The sequence below is a fragment of the Barbus barbus genome (genome assembly GCF_936440315.1).
Source record: "Barbus barbus genome assembly, chromosome: 11".
Lineage (NCBI taxonomy): Eukaryota > Metazoa > Chordata > Actinopteri > Cypriniformes > Cyprinidae > Barbus > Barbus barbus.
The window spans coordinates 25,985,315-25,998,350 of NC_136739.1; the positions used below are offsets into that span (position 1 = coordinate 25,985,315).

The 13,036-nt window shown below is 36.1% G+C and overlaps 1 protein-coding gene across 1 annotated transcript; it reads left to right on the forward strand.

Annotated features, from left to right (window-relative positions):
* The first annotated feature begins 4,046 nt into the window (after positions 1-4,046).
* slc40a1 (solute carrier family 40 member 1) lies at positions 4,047-12,407 on the forward strand. The gene is made up of 8 exons (XM_079428603.1): positions 4,047-4,409; positions 4,517-4,584; positions 5,338-5,497; positions 5,646-5,761; positions 6,520-6,646; positions 9,128-9,376; positions 9,480-10,100; positions 10,319-12,407. The coding sequence occupies exons 1-8, from the start codon at positions 4,388-4,390 to the stop codon at positions 10,630-10,632; spliced, it is 1,677 nt and encodes a 558-aa protein (XP_079284729.1). The 5' UTR covers positions 4,047-4,387; the 3' UTR covers positions 10,633-12,407.
* Positions 12,408-13,036: the final 629 nt, after the last annotated feature.

Here is a 13,036-nt window from a genome sequence, read left to right on the forward strand (position 1 = left end):
TATTTTAAGATCAGTCAGTGCAAGTTTCTTTCAGTTAAAACAGCTCAGATTTATACTTTAGTCTGGGACTAGGCTTAAGCCTTGTCTGTGAAACCGGGGGTTAGTGTACCACATCCACTTATTAAATATCCTCTAAATATTATTGTTGCAAAATCAAATCTGAAGCTGAAATTATCCGATACTATCCTTTCTGATATCCTACGACACTTAAAGGGATAGCTCACCCAAAAATGAAAATTATGTCATCATTTACTCACTCTCAAGTAGTTCCAAACCTGTATGAATGTCTGGTAACACTTTAGAATAGGGAACACTTATTCACTATTAACTACAACTTTTCCCTCAATAAACTCCTAATTTGCTGTTTATTAATAGTTAGTAAAGTGGTTGTTAAGTTTAGGTATTGGGTAGGAGTAGGGATGTAGAATAAGGCATTAATATGTGCTTAATTAGTTCTAATAAATGGCTAATATTCTAGTAATATGCATGCTAATAAGTAACTAGTTAAGAGACCCTAAAATCAAGTGTTACCGAATGTCTTTGTTCTGCTGAACACACAGGAAGATATTCTGAAGAATGTGGGAAACAGAGGGGGTAAAAAACATATCCTTATTTTTTGCACTGTAACAGAGGATTGCTATAACTTGTCAAAGCAAATTTTTGCATTTTAACCTTCAAAGGAAAAAAATATAGTCAAAGATGAAAATATTTTACTGTCTTATTGTAAAAAAAAATTAATCCAAGTAGTATTTAGTGTACAATTGAGCCTTTTGACTTTTTCCTCCCACGACACTAAATATTCAACAGCCACAGTCCTAAATCCAGAACCCTGATCCATGAGTTCATCGCTTGTGCTGACAAAAGGTTTTGTAACACATCCCTAAAATGTATACATGTTGACAATATAGGTCAATATATAGCATTATACATCTTAGAATTTTAGAATATTTCACACCCACCAAAACAGCTGATGTCTAGATTATCTGATACTATCCTATCTGATTTCCAACCATACTTGGGGGAGTATTAAAAAAATGAACATGATATCATAACTCTTGGTGTACATGACATACTATGGCCAAATATTTTTGTTTCCCTGTAACTGGAGAGTTTTGCTCAAAACATGTCAAAGCACATTGTTTGCATTTTAACCTTGAGGGGTAATAAGTTTAGTCAAAGCTGACCGGCTTTTACTGTCTTACTCTAAAAATGTGTTGAATGAAGCCTTTTGCTTATTTCTCCAGCAACACCCAACATCCACAATCCTAAAATCAGAATCCCGATTGCTTGTGATAACAAAAGTAACACTTTTTGTAAAGCTTTTAAAATGAAATGACATTGAGACAAAAGACATTTTGTGATTCAGTTTTTATCAAGATGTAAAATAAATAAACAAATGTTCAGTACTTGTCTTTTGGGGAGAAAAATATGTTTTTGTTGTTGTGGGTTGCAGATACTATTATTATAATTAATATTTGCAGGTCATACTGACCCCGACTAGTTTTAATACAATTCATCAAATATCACACTATGAAAAATAGTAAATAGTAACCATTGCAAATGGTATACAGACAAAAAATAACTAATAACTAACAAATTTTTGCATTTTCTAATTGTATTGTTATTTTCACAGCACAAATATATACAGTCATTATAGCCTATATACTTTTTTGAAAATATTATTTGAAGTTTGTGCTCTTTTCAAGTGTAATTGTCGAAAGCGTAATGTTTAGTTGGTTATTTTTATTCATATCGGGTGTACTTTCAGCCATGTTGTGTAGTTAGGCTGTTGTTTTTTTATCAAATCAAGCTTCTTTTATCATTCATCATTATTCTCTGACAATATTCACAGAATACAAAGAAATATTTTTAGATTCAGAAAACAAACAAACATAAATCCATAATGTCTGATCAAAAACTGTCTGATGCATTGTACAGGCAAACTATATTTTAAGATTTGAGTCATTGCAAGTACACTAGATGTGCACTTAATTATTCAGATATTAAAAGCAAGCACCTACATTAGAAGTCATTTTAACCTGTTGTCGGTTGCGCTAAACATAGAAACCATTGGGTTTGTTAATCATTCCTATTTTTAATAGATCCCACTCTCCTGTTTCGTAAACTACTAACCTCATTCATGACGCCAAAAACCTGCATTTACAGAATTACAGTGTTTGTGTTTGTGGTCCTGTTGATTGTGCATTAGCCCCTGTGCTTCACAGTTCTGTTGAAACGTGTGGTCACTCATGAAAGGCTTAAGTGTTAAATCACACGGACAGTGTTTACTTGTGTGTTTCCACCTCTAATATCACAAACACACTAGTTTGTTTGGGTTCAGTCATGGTCACGGCAGTAAACGAACTCTGCATACTCCTGTATTGATTCTAGACACCTGTGTAAAGTTTGGATCCTTATCAGACGAAAAACTGGCAATATCCAGGGTTACTAAATATGTTGGAAAAAATCCTCTGCTGATTTGTCAGGCCAAGGAAAACCAGTTTAATTGAAATTGCTGAATTTAATCTAGATGTAGACCACAAATATGTGTTTTCCACCTTGACGGCCATTAAAATAGCCTGAATATTGTTGCTGTGTACTTTGATAACAAAAAGACAGTAGTAGAGTGTCAGATTATTTCATTTTATTAATGTGTGATTAAATGTAGATGTAAATGATATGAGCAAGCAAGGTGTAAAGAGTGATAGAGAACAATACCAAGCCTGAGTAATCTGGTTCCATGTCTCAAATTTCTGTGGATAGGATGGTTCTGTGCAACATGATTCAGCTTTGAGCCTGAAAAATGAAGACACAAACAGATATATATAATAAAAAATCATGCTATGAGCTTCTGCATAGCCAATGTTAAATGAAGCACGTCCACTCAGACTATTAATTATAAGAAACTGAAATGCACTCTTTTGAGCCTCTCGTGGTTATGCAATAATGGAGAAGTGAGTGTGAGTGTGTAATAAAGCAACTTTCCTTCAAACCAAAAGCAGAAGGCAAAACCGTGTTTCTGGACATACATAGCTTTTTAAATAACTGTAGATTTGTTTTGTTTTTACTATTTCACATTATGTTTGTTTCTGTGCTCAAATGCTGTGTGTTAATACTGTCACTAAGCACTGACCTGAATAGAATACATCTGAATACTATTGGGAAGAGCCATTCACTGCCAAGCTGTTGGGAAATAGCTGTCATTGATCCAAAGTGCAGCTCAGTAGAGAGAAAGACAACTTCCAGAGCTTCCATCCATCCATCCATCCATCCATCCATCTAAATGTTTACAATGATTTTATGTATACTGTTCATCAAGGCCTGTATTATAATATTTCATATTGACAGAGATGTACTGTGCACCATTTAAGCCCTTGAGTCAGAACACCCATCAAAGCATGTCACGGTGACACATGAGATTATCTGATGCTAAGAGTAGTGTTGATACTGATATGGGGTTTTAATGGCATACCAATTGAATGATAATTAATAACATATATATAGGCCTATATAATTTGAAAGACAAAAAAAAATGTATGTAGCAAAGTGGTGTAGCCTGCAGGGATAGTTATCACACATCAAACAATAGTATTAATACTACTATTAATGATTACTTAAATATTAATTAAACATTTCTTGCTTTAGTACCCATGAAAATACTGAACATGTTTACATTTTGTGACAACATACCCCAATAGCCTACTTTTATTATTGCCTTATCTTAATGTATGCTGTTGTGCTTTCAGTTTGTTCATTTAACCAACAGCTATAGCATATATCAAGCATTCAATTTTACTTTGAAGGACAGGATTCACAAAAACATAATTTAAAGGGGATTAAAGCATGTAAAATGCGCTTCTGGAGAGACAAACATTGTGGCAACTAGCCGTCTCCCATAATATAAAATGTAGGCTATATGCTTTACATTTTTATTTTAGCTGTATTTTGCCGAATCATGATTTTAACATTGTAAGACAAGCTCGTGTTATTTAATATGTTGCTGTGTCACGCAAACGCTGTTTGTGTCTTTGTTGAGCGTCAGAGGCGGAGTCTATCATCGCAGTATATTAGCAGCAGTCTGTGGAGGAGAGGAGGGCTGGGTGGTAAACACGGTGCTCGGCTGCGTCCGTGAACGCGGGTCTGACCCTGTCGGGAATTATATGTTTTTACACATTTAGTGCTTCTAGGAGAAGTTATTTCTCTCCAACTTCAGCTACAGTGATAGCTAAGTTTGGAGAGGAGAGGAGAGAAGTATTCGTGTTTTTGCGCAGGAAATAGCCTATTTGCAGCGAGGATTTAATATTTTTGTTCAACCTGAACAATACAAAGGAATTTAAATCCTAACAAATAAAACCGAACAAATACAATCGATTGTCAACGCATAATAATGGACAGAAAACCTTGCTGTGGTAAGTGTTTTACGCATTGGTTTGCCAGAGCTGTGATATGTAAGAAGTGCGCCTTTGGCTTGACCAAAATAATAAATAATCTTGCACTTGAATTTTTGTCTTTTCAGAAAGAGTTGGCGACTTCTTTAAGTCTGCAAAATTCCTCATTTACCTCGGACATGCCCTGTCAACATGGGTAAGAGTCTCTTTGCATTAGGATCTGTGCTTGACTGATATTTCATCGTCAGTGACAGTAACAAAACAGAGAACTATTTATATTTATTTGCATATGTTGCATATATGTTATTATATTTTATATGTTATTATATTTCATTTTTTATTTTGCATATCATTTTTATATTGTATTTAAATTTTAGATTTCTACACAGATAGATAGACAGACAGACAAAAATAGATAGATAGATAGATAGATAGATAGATAGATAGATAGATAGATAGATAGATAGATAGATAGATAGATTAAATTTAAGATGACCTTTAATCCCTTTTATTGTGTCTCTTTAATTGTTTCCTTTAATTGTTCCCCTTTCACTAAAGGGTTAAATTCTTCTATTTTCTCTTAAAATCAGGTAAATTAGACTTGCCATTTGAAGATCAGAAATGTCATTAATTTTACTCCAAAATATATATATATTATAAATGTTTTAACACATGTGCATATATATATAAGTATATGTATGTGTATATACACAAACACACACACAATACGTTCACACTTAGATATCTATTACATTATACAGACAGAATATTATGTGCATTATATATTTTTTTATTAATGTTGTCTTATATAGATGCATTGATCCATACCAGCTAATAAGCTGCCAAATACTTATGACAATTAATTATTTTGCATTAACCCCATAAAACTACAGTGATATTTCAATTGCAAAATTATTTTGACTGATGAATGATGATCATTGTGTTACAGGGGGATCGGATGTGGAATTTTGCTGTGGCTGTGTTTTTGGTGGAGCTGTATGGCAATAGTTTACTCCTGACAGCCGTGTATGGACTGGTGGTTGCGGGGTCCGTCCTCTTACTGGGCGCTATTATTGGTGACTGGGTGGACAAAAACCCCAGACTGAAAGGTAAATATGGCAAAGCTTGCCAAACACAGAGCATGCAGAATTATTGCGCAACCTCACACATTGCTGAGAGCATGCATCAGTTCTTATATGATTATGGCAATTATTCCTAAATTTTTTTACTGAGTCTGGATTCCTTTCTCAATTTCAGTGGCGCAGACGTCTTTAGTTGTCCAGAACAGTGCTGTCATTCTTTGTGGTGTCCTTCTGATGGCCGTTTTCCAGTTTAAAGTACAGCTTACTACCTTGTACAATGGATGGTTGCTGGTGAGTATTTAAAAAGACATAACTGTTTGCTTCTTAGTAAAACTCTGACTCTATTCATCAGTATTTGCTGAATGTGTAAATAGTTCTCCAAAAGCACTCAGAACTGATTTAGATATATGCACTAATAAAGAAAGTCTTCATTTACAAGAGCAGAAGCCTCTTGCTGCAGTTCTTGTTGGTCTCCAGTTTGGGTTTTGCTCCATTTTTATGCAAATGTTTACACTCTAAATCTGCCTCGCTGTTTAAAAAAAAAGTTTTTTCTCATAGCTGGCAGTGGCAAACAATCTCCTTATAACAGGATATTCAGTTATTTCAAGCTTTTCAAAAATTTCTAACCTATATTAGAGGTAATGTCATCTAAAACATACAACTCCCTTCTTTTTTCTTCATGGACTCAACTTAAGCTCATGCTACTGAAACATGACACCTTGATAACAAAACGGTGGTGACGTGCTGTCAGCAGAATCCAGGGTTGTCACATGAGCAGAAAGCATGTTGCTTGCTCAGTATTAGTCCTTTGAGCCTGTTAAACGGCTGGAAAGCTTTAACTTTACACATACAATAACAAACAAAACCTGCTGTTTGTCCCGGTGTCACTGAGGTCGAGAATCCATAGAGCAGACAGAAATGGGACTCTTTCAATGAACCATTTTCTGTTCTGGACTGTTCCTGAAAATCTAGACTAACAACAAATAATATTTGCTGCTATTTTTGACACTGTGACTTATTTTTTGATTACGTGTTTTCTGTCATTGCAGACTACATGCTACATCATGGTCATCACCATTGCTAACATCGCTAACCTGGCCAGCACAGCTATGTCCATCACCATCCAGAGGGACTGGGTTGTGGTTGTGGCTGGAGATGATCGGAGCAAATTGGCAGGTCAGGATGTGGAATGTTTCACCTTCTTTAATGTTTATTAGAGTGGCCGAAAAAAAATATTTGGACAAAACTTAACATTTATCAACTTCATCCCATTAGATAACAAGGTCACACTTTATTTTAAGGTCCAATTCTCGCTATAAACAAACCATTAACTAAGACTTTTGCCTCGGTAAACTCCTAATTTGATACTTATTAATAGTTAGTAAGGTAGTTGTTAAGTTTAGTTATTGGGTAGGATTATGGATGTAGAATATGGTCATGCAGAATATATGTTTTGTAAGTACTAATAATCAGCCAATATGTTATGAATAGGCATGCTAATAAGAAACTAGTTAATAGTGAGAATTGTTCCCTATACTAAAGTGTTTAGTAGAACTAATTTCACCTAGTTGAGGAAAAGTCATAAAATACATTACAACTCTATTAATCATCTTATCTTTATAGTTCAAGTTCAAGTTTATTTGTATAGTGCTTTTTATGATACAAATAGTTGCAAAGCAGCTCTACAGGAAATTAAGTTTCCACAATATATTTATATATTGCAGAACCTTAATATATTTAACTTATGGCAAAATTTGGTATGTTGTCTGAGCTTTGGCATCCTCCGAAGTCCTCTGAGGGGTTGGCATCATCTTTTCTCAGGTGTTCGGTCATCTCAGATCATTTAAGGGTTGGATCCAGACTGAAGCTTCTGTAATTCCTAGTAACCACGGGATGTTAATCCTGTGGCAGAAACAGAGAAACAAATAGACACATAATTAACGTAGCTGCTGTTCCATCTAAGCAAAAATGATTTGTTCAACCCAAGCTAAAGAATAATAATAATGTACATTTGATCAGATATAACTGCAGTACAAGATTATAAGATGCATTATGTGAATGCTTGGCTAAAGAGATGTGTCTTTAATCTAGATTTAAACAGAGGGAGTGTATCTGAACACCGAATATTATCAGGAAGGCTATTCCAGAGTTTGGGAGCCAAATGTGAAAAAGCTCTACCTACTTTAGTGGACTTTGCTATCCTAGGTACTACCAAAAGTCCAGAGTTTTGCGACCTTAGGGAGCGGGTTGGATTGTAGCGTGGTAGAAGACAAGTTAGGTACGCAGGAGCTAAACCCTTTAGGGCCTTATAGGAAAGTAATAATATTTTGTAAATGATACGGAACTGAATAGGTAGCCAGTGCAGAGACTGTAAAATTGGGGTAATATGATCATATTTTCTTGACCTGGTAAGAACTCTAGCCGCTGCATTTTGGACTATCTGTAGCTTGTTTATTGAAGATGCAGGACAACCACCTAGCAGTGCACAACAATAGTCCAGTCTAGAGGTCATGAATGCATGAACTAGCTTTTCTGCATCAGAAACAGGTAGCATGTTTCGAAGCTTGGCAATTTTTCTAAGATGGAAGAAGATTCTGTTTTTGTAACATTGGAAATATGATTTTCAAAGGACCTAGTTGCTGTCTAATATAACACCCAGATTTTTGACTTTAGAGGACGTAACAATACATCAGTCTAGTTTCAAATTGTAATCCAAGAGATTTTGTGTACTGTTTTTTGGTCCAATAAGTAATATCTCTGTCTTATCTGAATTTAATAGGAGGAAATTATTGGTCATCCAATCTTTTAAATTTTTTACACAATCTATTAGCTTAGATCGTTTAGAAGTTTCACCTGGTTTTGTTGAGATATATAGTTGAGTATCATCAGCATAGCAATGAAAACTAATCCCGTATTTTCTAATAATATTACCAAGGGGCAACATGTATATTGAAAATAGCAGAGGACCTAGGACAGATCCTTGTGGTACTCCATACTGACTCCCCATTTAAATGAACAAAGTGGTAGCGATCGGACAGGTAGGATCTAAACCATCTTAAAGCCTGCCCTTGAATACCAGTATAGTTTTGTAATCGATCTATGAGTATGTCATGGTCTATAGTGTCGAACTATATATAGAGTGCTTACATCAGCTGTCTGTCCTTATGACTCTCATTTTAAACCCATCAATGTACATAGTGAACCCAGTAACCTGAGGAAATTCATGAAAGTTAGCACATAGCCACAATCTTTTTTTCTTTCTTTCTTTTTCTTTCTTTTTTTTTTTAAAGAAATCTATACTTTCAGCATGACTAGTGAATACATTGGTTACAAAAATATTAAGCAGCACAACTGTTTTCAACATTGTTAATGGCAAAAATATGTATTGAGCACCAAATAAGCATATTAGAAAGATTTCTGAAGAATCATGTGACACTGAAGACTGGAGTAATGGCTGCTGAAAATTCAGCTTTGCCATTACGGGAATTAATTCCATTTGAAAAGATATTAAAATAGTAAATTGTTATTTAATATCCACTTTATTAGAATAATACAGTAATACAATAATACAATTTATGCAGCCTTGGTGAGCATAAGAGATCAGAATATATCAGTTTTTAACACTCCCTTTTGTTTTCTATATTTCTATTTTGTTAGATATGAACGCAACTGTAAGAATAATCGACCAGTTAACCAACATTCTGGCTCCAATGCTTGTGGGCCAGATCATGGCATTCGGCTCCCATTTCATCGGCTGTGGTTTTATCTCGGGATGGAACCTGTTCTCCATGTGCTTGGAGTACTTCCTGCTTTGGAAAGTTTATCAGAAAACTCCAGCACTTGCCTTCAAGGCAGGACAGAAGGACACTGATGACCAAGAGCTGAAGTATCTCAATGTACAAAAAGGTTTGTAATTCCATCAGCAATTCAGTTTTCAAAACAACTCTGACAAAAAGAGTGACATGTCCACTTATTTTTATGACTCATTTCACTCATTTCACTGTTGCAGAGATTGGAAATAGTGAAAGTCCAGTTGAAGGGTCCCAGCTGATGAATGAAACCGCTGAGGTGAAGAAGAACACCAGTTGCTGCTACCAAATGACAGAACCCATCCGCACCTTTAAGGATGGTTGGGTGGCCTACTACAACCAGTCCATCTTCTTTGCTGGCATGTCTCTGTCTTTCCTCTATATGACCGTTCTGGGCTTCGACTGCATCACCACGGGCTATGCTTACACTCAGGGCCTGAACGGCTCCGTGCTCAGTCTCCTCATGGGAGCTTCAGCTATATCTGGCATCTGTGGAACGGTGGCCTTCACCTGGATCAGAAAGAAGTGTGGCCTGATCAGAACCGGCTTCATCGCTGGAGTCACCCAACTGTCTTGCCTCGTGCTCTGCATAGCATCTGTCTTCGCTCCTGGCAGTCCTTTTGATCTCAGCGTCTCGCCCTTTGACGAGGTCTTAAAGCATCTGTTTGGAGACAGTGGCTCGCTGCGTGAGAGTCCTACTCTTGTTCCTACAATTGAACCGCAGATCCAGATCAACGCCACTGTTTTTGAGGAAGCCCCACAAGTAGAGTCCTACATGTCTGTCAGTCTTCTTTTCGCCGGTGTCATTGCTGCTAGAATTGGTGAGTAAATGAGCAACCAACAGGAAACAAAAGAAATCGTTTTTATACCTAATTTTCCGTTATCTTCTAGGGGAAAATGATGATGATATCCGTATCACCTGAAAGTTATAAAGACAACCTTTGAGACCAAAAATAAGAAGTCATGTTTGTGATAATTGCGCTGATGCTCTTTTATGTCACAACATGTGTTTTAATTGATTCTCCTGAATTGCTTTCAGGTCTTTGGTCCTTTGATTTGACTGTGACCCAACTGATCCAAGAGAATGTAATTGAATCCGAGAGAGGCATCATCAACGGTGTCCAGAACTCCATGAACTATCTTCTTGATCTCCTACACTTCATCATGGTCATCCTTGCACCAAATCCAGAGGCCTTTGGCCTTCTCGTGATCATCTCGGTTTCCTTTGTTGCGATGGGACATATGATGTATTTCAGGTTTGCCTATAAAAGCCTCCGGAGTCGACTCTTCCTGTTCTGTTCACCCGAGCAGAAGCCTGATCCCAATATTCCCTCACTTCCAAACTCTGTATAAAGAGACCGTAGGCTAATTCTAACCTTGCCAGGAACATGTTCTATCTCTTTTACTAACATGCATGCTTTTGCTGCTTGCTGTGCTTGTGCATTGAGTATATAGTATTTGCCATTAGCTATAATAACAAAGGCGAGAAGGAGCTCTCCTTAGCGTTGCTTAGAATAGAAATGTATGCCAAAAAGCATGGAGTACTTCCCTCTATCATACTTTTTGTTCAAGGTGCTATAAAATTACCTGAGAACCAATCATTGGGGGAAACACGCAAACACAAACTATGGTTCTTATGGGCTATACATGCTTTAATCACTTTTGTAAAAGCTCCAAAGCAAAAATGGGCATATTTATTCTACTTTTACGTGTTTTATTCGTTTTTGACTTTATGGTTGTAGTTAACCTTCAGACTAGGTATGTACGTTTTGCAATGCGCTCTACTTAAGATAGTGTAGTTTTGTAATGCTTGTCCCCCAGTGCTTTTTGCAAGCCAAGGTTAAAGTCTCTTTAATAGTTATTTGGAGTGTGCTAGTTATTCATTCAGGTATGCTTATATGATGCTTATATATTTATATACATGTAGTCAGTATTCTGTATCTCAGCTTCAGTGGTGCTACATTGTTATAACTCTTCTGGAAACCTATGCAGACATATACAGTTTGTTCATGTAACCAAAGTGGATTTTTTTTTCACCATGTGGAAGTGAGGGAATTGCAGCTGTTTCCTTCTGTTAAACATTCCTAATATTATTGGTGTAATTTAGGCCCTGATACACTCACCCTATTACAACTAGAGTTTTTATTTGTTTTTATCTTGTTTGATTTGAAAGTGATTTTAGCACATAATTCTTGTTTTACAAAGATTGTTACAGCACTTTACATGATTACACTTTGTGCATTACAAAATAAGCGCAACAAGACACTTCAGGAATTAAGATATTTGCACAAAATAGTAGCAGTCCTGCATTCAATTTTTTTTTTTTTTTTAAAGAGATTCTCATATATTTTAGAACTAGCTAATAACTCAAACACACTCGTAATTTTACTGCCCTGTAAGTGACGGCACACCTCAGTTTTCCCTTCATTCAAATGATATGCTAATCTAATATTACCATAATACAAAATAAACATTACAGACCTACCTATGAGACAAAAAAGCCAAAATTGTTCAGGTACTAACATCCTTTTGACAACCACAGCTGGCTCGACATATGAAGTATTTTGTAATAGTTGTCTAATGTTGTTGTTGGACACCAGCAGGAATCCACCATATGCACAGAACAGAGAAAGGATTATTTAGTCCAGTCAGTGTGGACGGCTGGTTTGAAGTGCAGCTGGTCACAAACACAGGTGCCAAGATTTCACTGGTTAAATAAGCATTTTTAACATGTCAGGATTATATCATGAGGCTCTTACAAACTCAGCATCAGTTTTTGAACACTTAATTGCTTCATTGCGTACTGTCTGTCTTTCTATGAATGTGAAGCCTTATTTACATCCTGTAAAATATTTTTATATTCCTGTGTTGACTAGTTTTATTTGAATTCAGTTTTGTCATCTTATGTAACACCACACAAAAGATCTTACTCTTGACACAATTACAAAATGAAACACTTTTGCAAAAAATTATACTAAAACCTAGTTGAATGTAAAGTAAGAACAAATATACATAATTTTTTATGGAAGCATACTCCTGTTGTGTGACACTCTACTGCAGGGGGAATATACAACTCAAGACTTGTACTGCATCTCACTTCAACCGAAATAAACAGATTTGTATCCAAATGCAATGTTTGAGTGATTGCAATAAGTAGAAGGGCGATTTCAAGTAACGCAGATGCGTTAAATATTGTTCAGCGTGAGAAAAAAGACGAAATATTGATGTGCGCATGCGCAAGGTAGAAAAAAAAATTCAGGATACCGGCAGGAGCTGGAACACATCCCGCGGCAATAGTACAGGGTCACATTCCTCCAAAGGGCTTTGCTGGTAATTTTCTCTAAAAGGCCCTTTCAGCGACAATTCACTGACTAAATGCAGAGTTCATTTTGGCTTGCATGAGAAGGAAAGACAAAGAACGACCTGATTACATGGCTGTGATGAACATGTCCTTCTGGGTGGGTGGAAAATCAGGTCGACCTGCTGGGTCTAGGGCCTGAAATTTGTATGCAACTTTGTTTTTAGAACCAATAGTTAGAAATAAATTCTATGTAAATCAGGCAAAAATATTCAGGCAGCATGCATTTGATTGCACTGTTAAAACCTGGAGCAAAGCTCAACTGAAGTTGAACTTTGCTTGAATTAGAAATCCAGTCACTGGTAAGAGATAAGATATTCTCCTTCGTGTTTCAAAAAGAAATGCACACGTGAAGTAACTTGCATCCAAAGCAACTCATTTTGTACAATATCAGTCTTT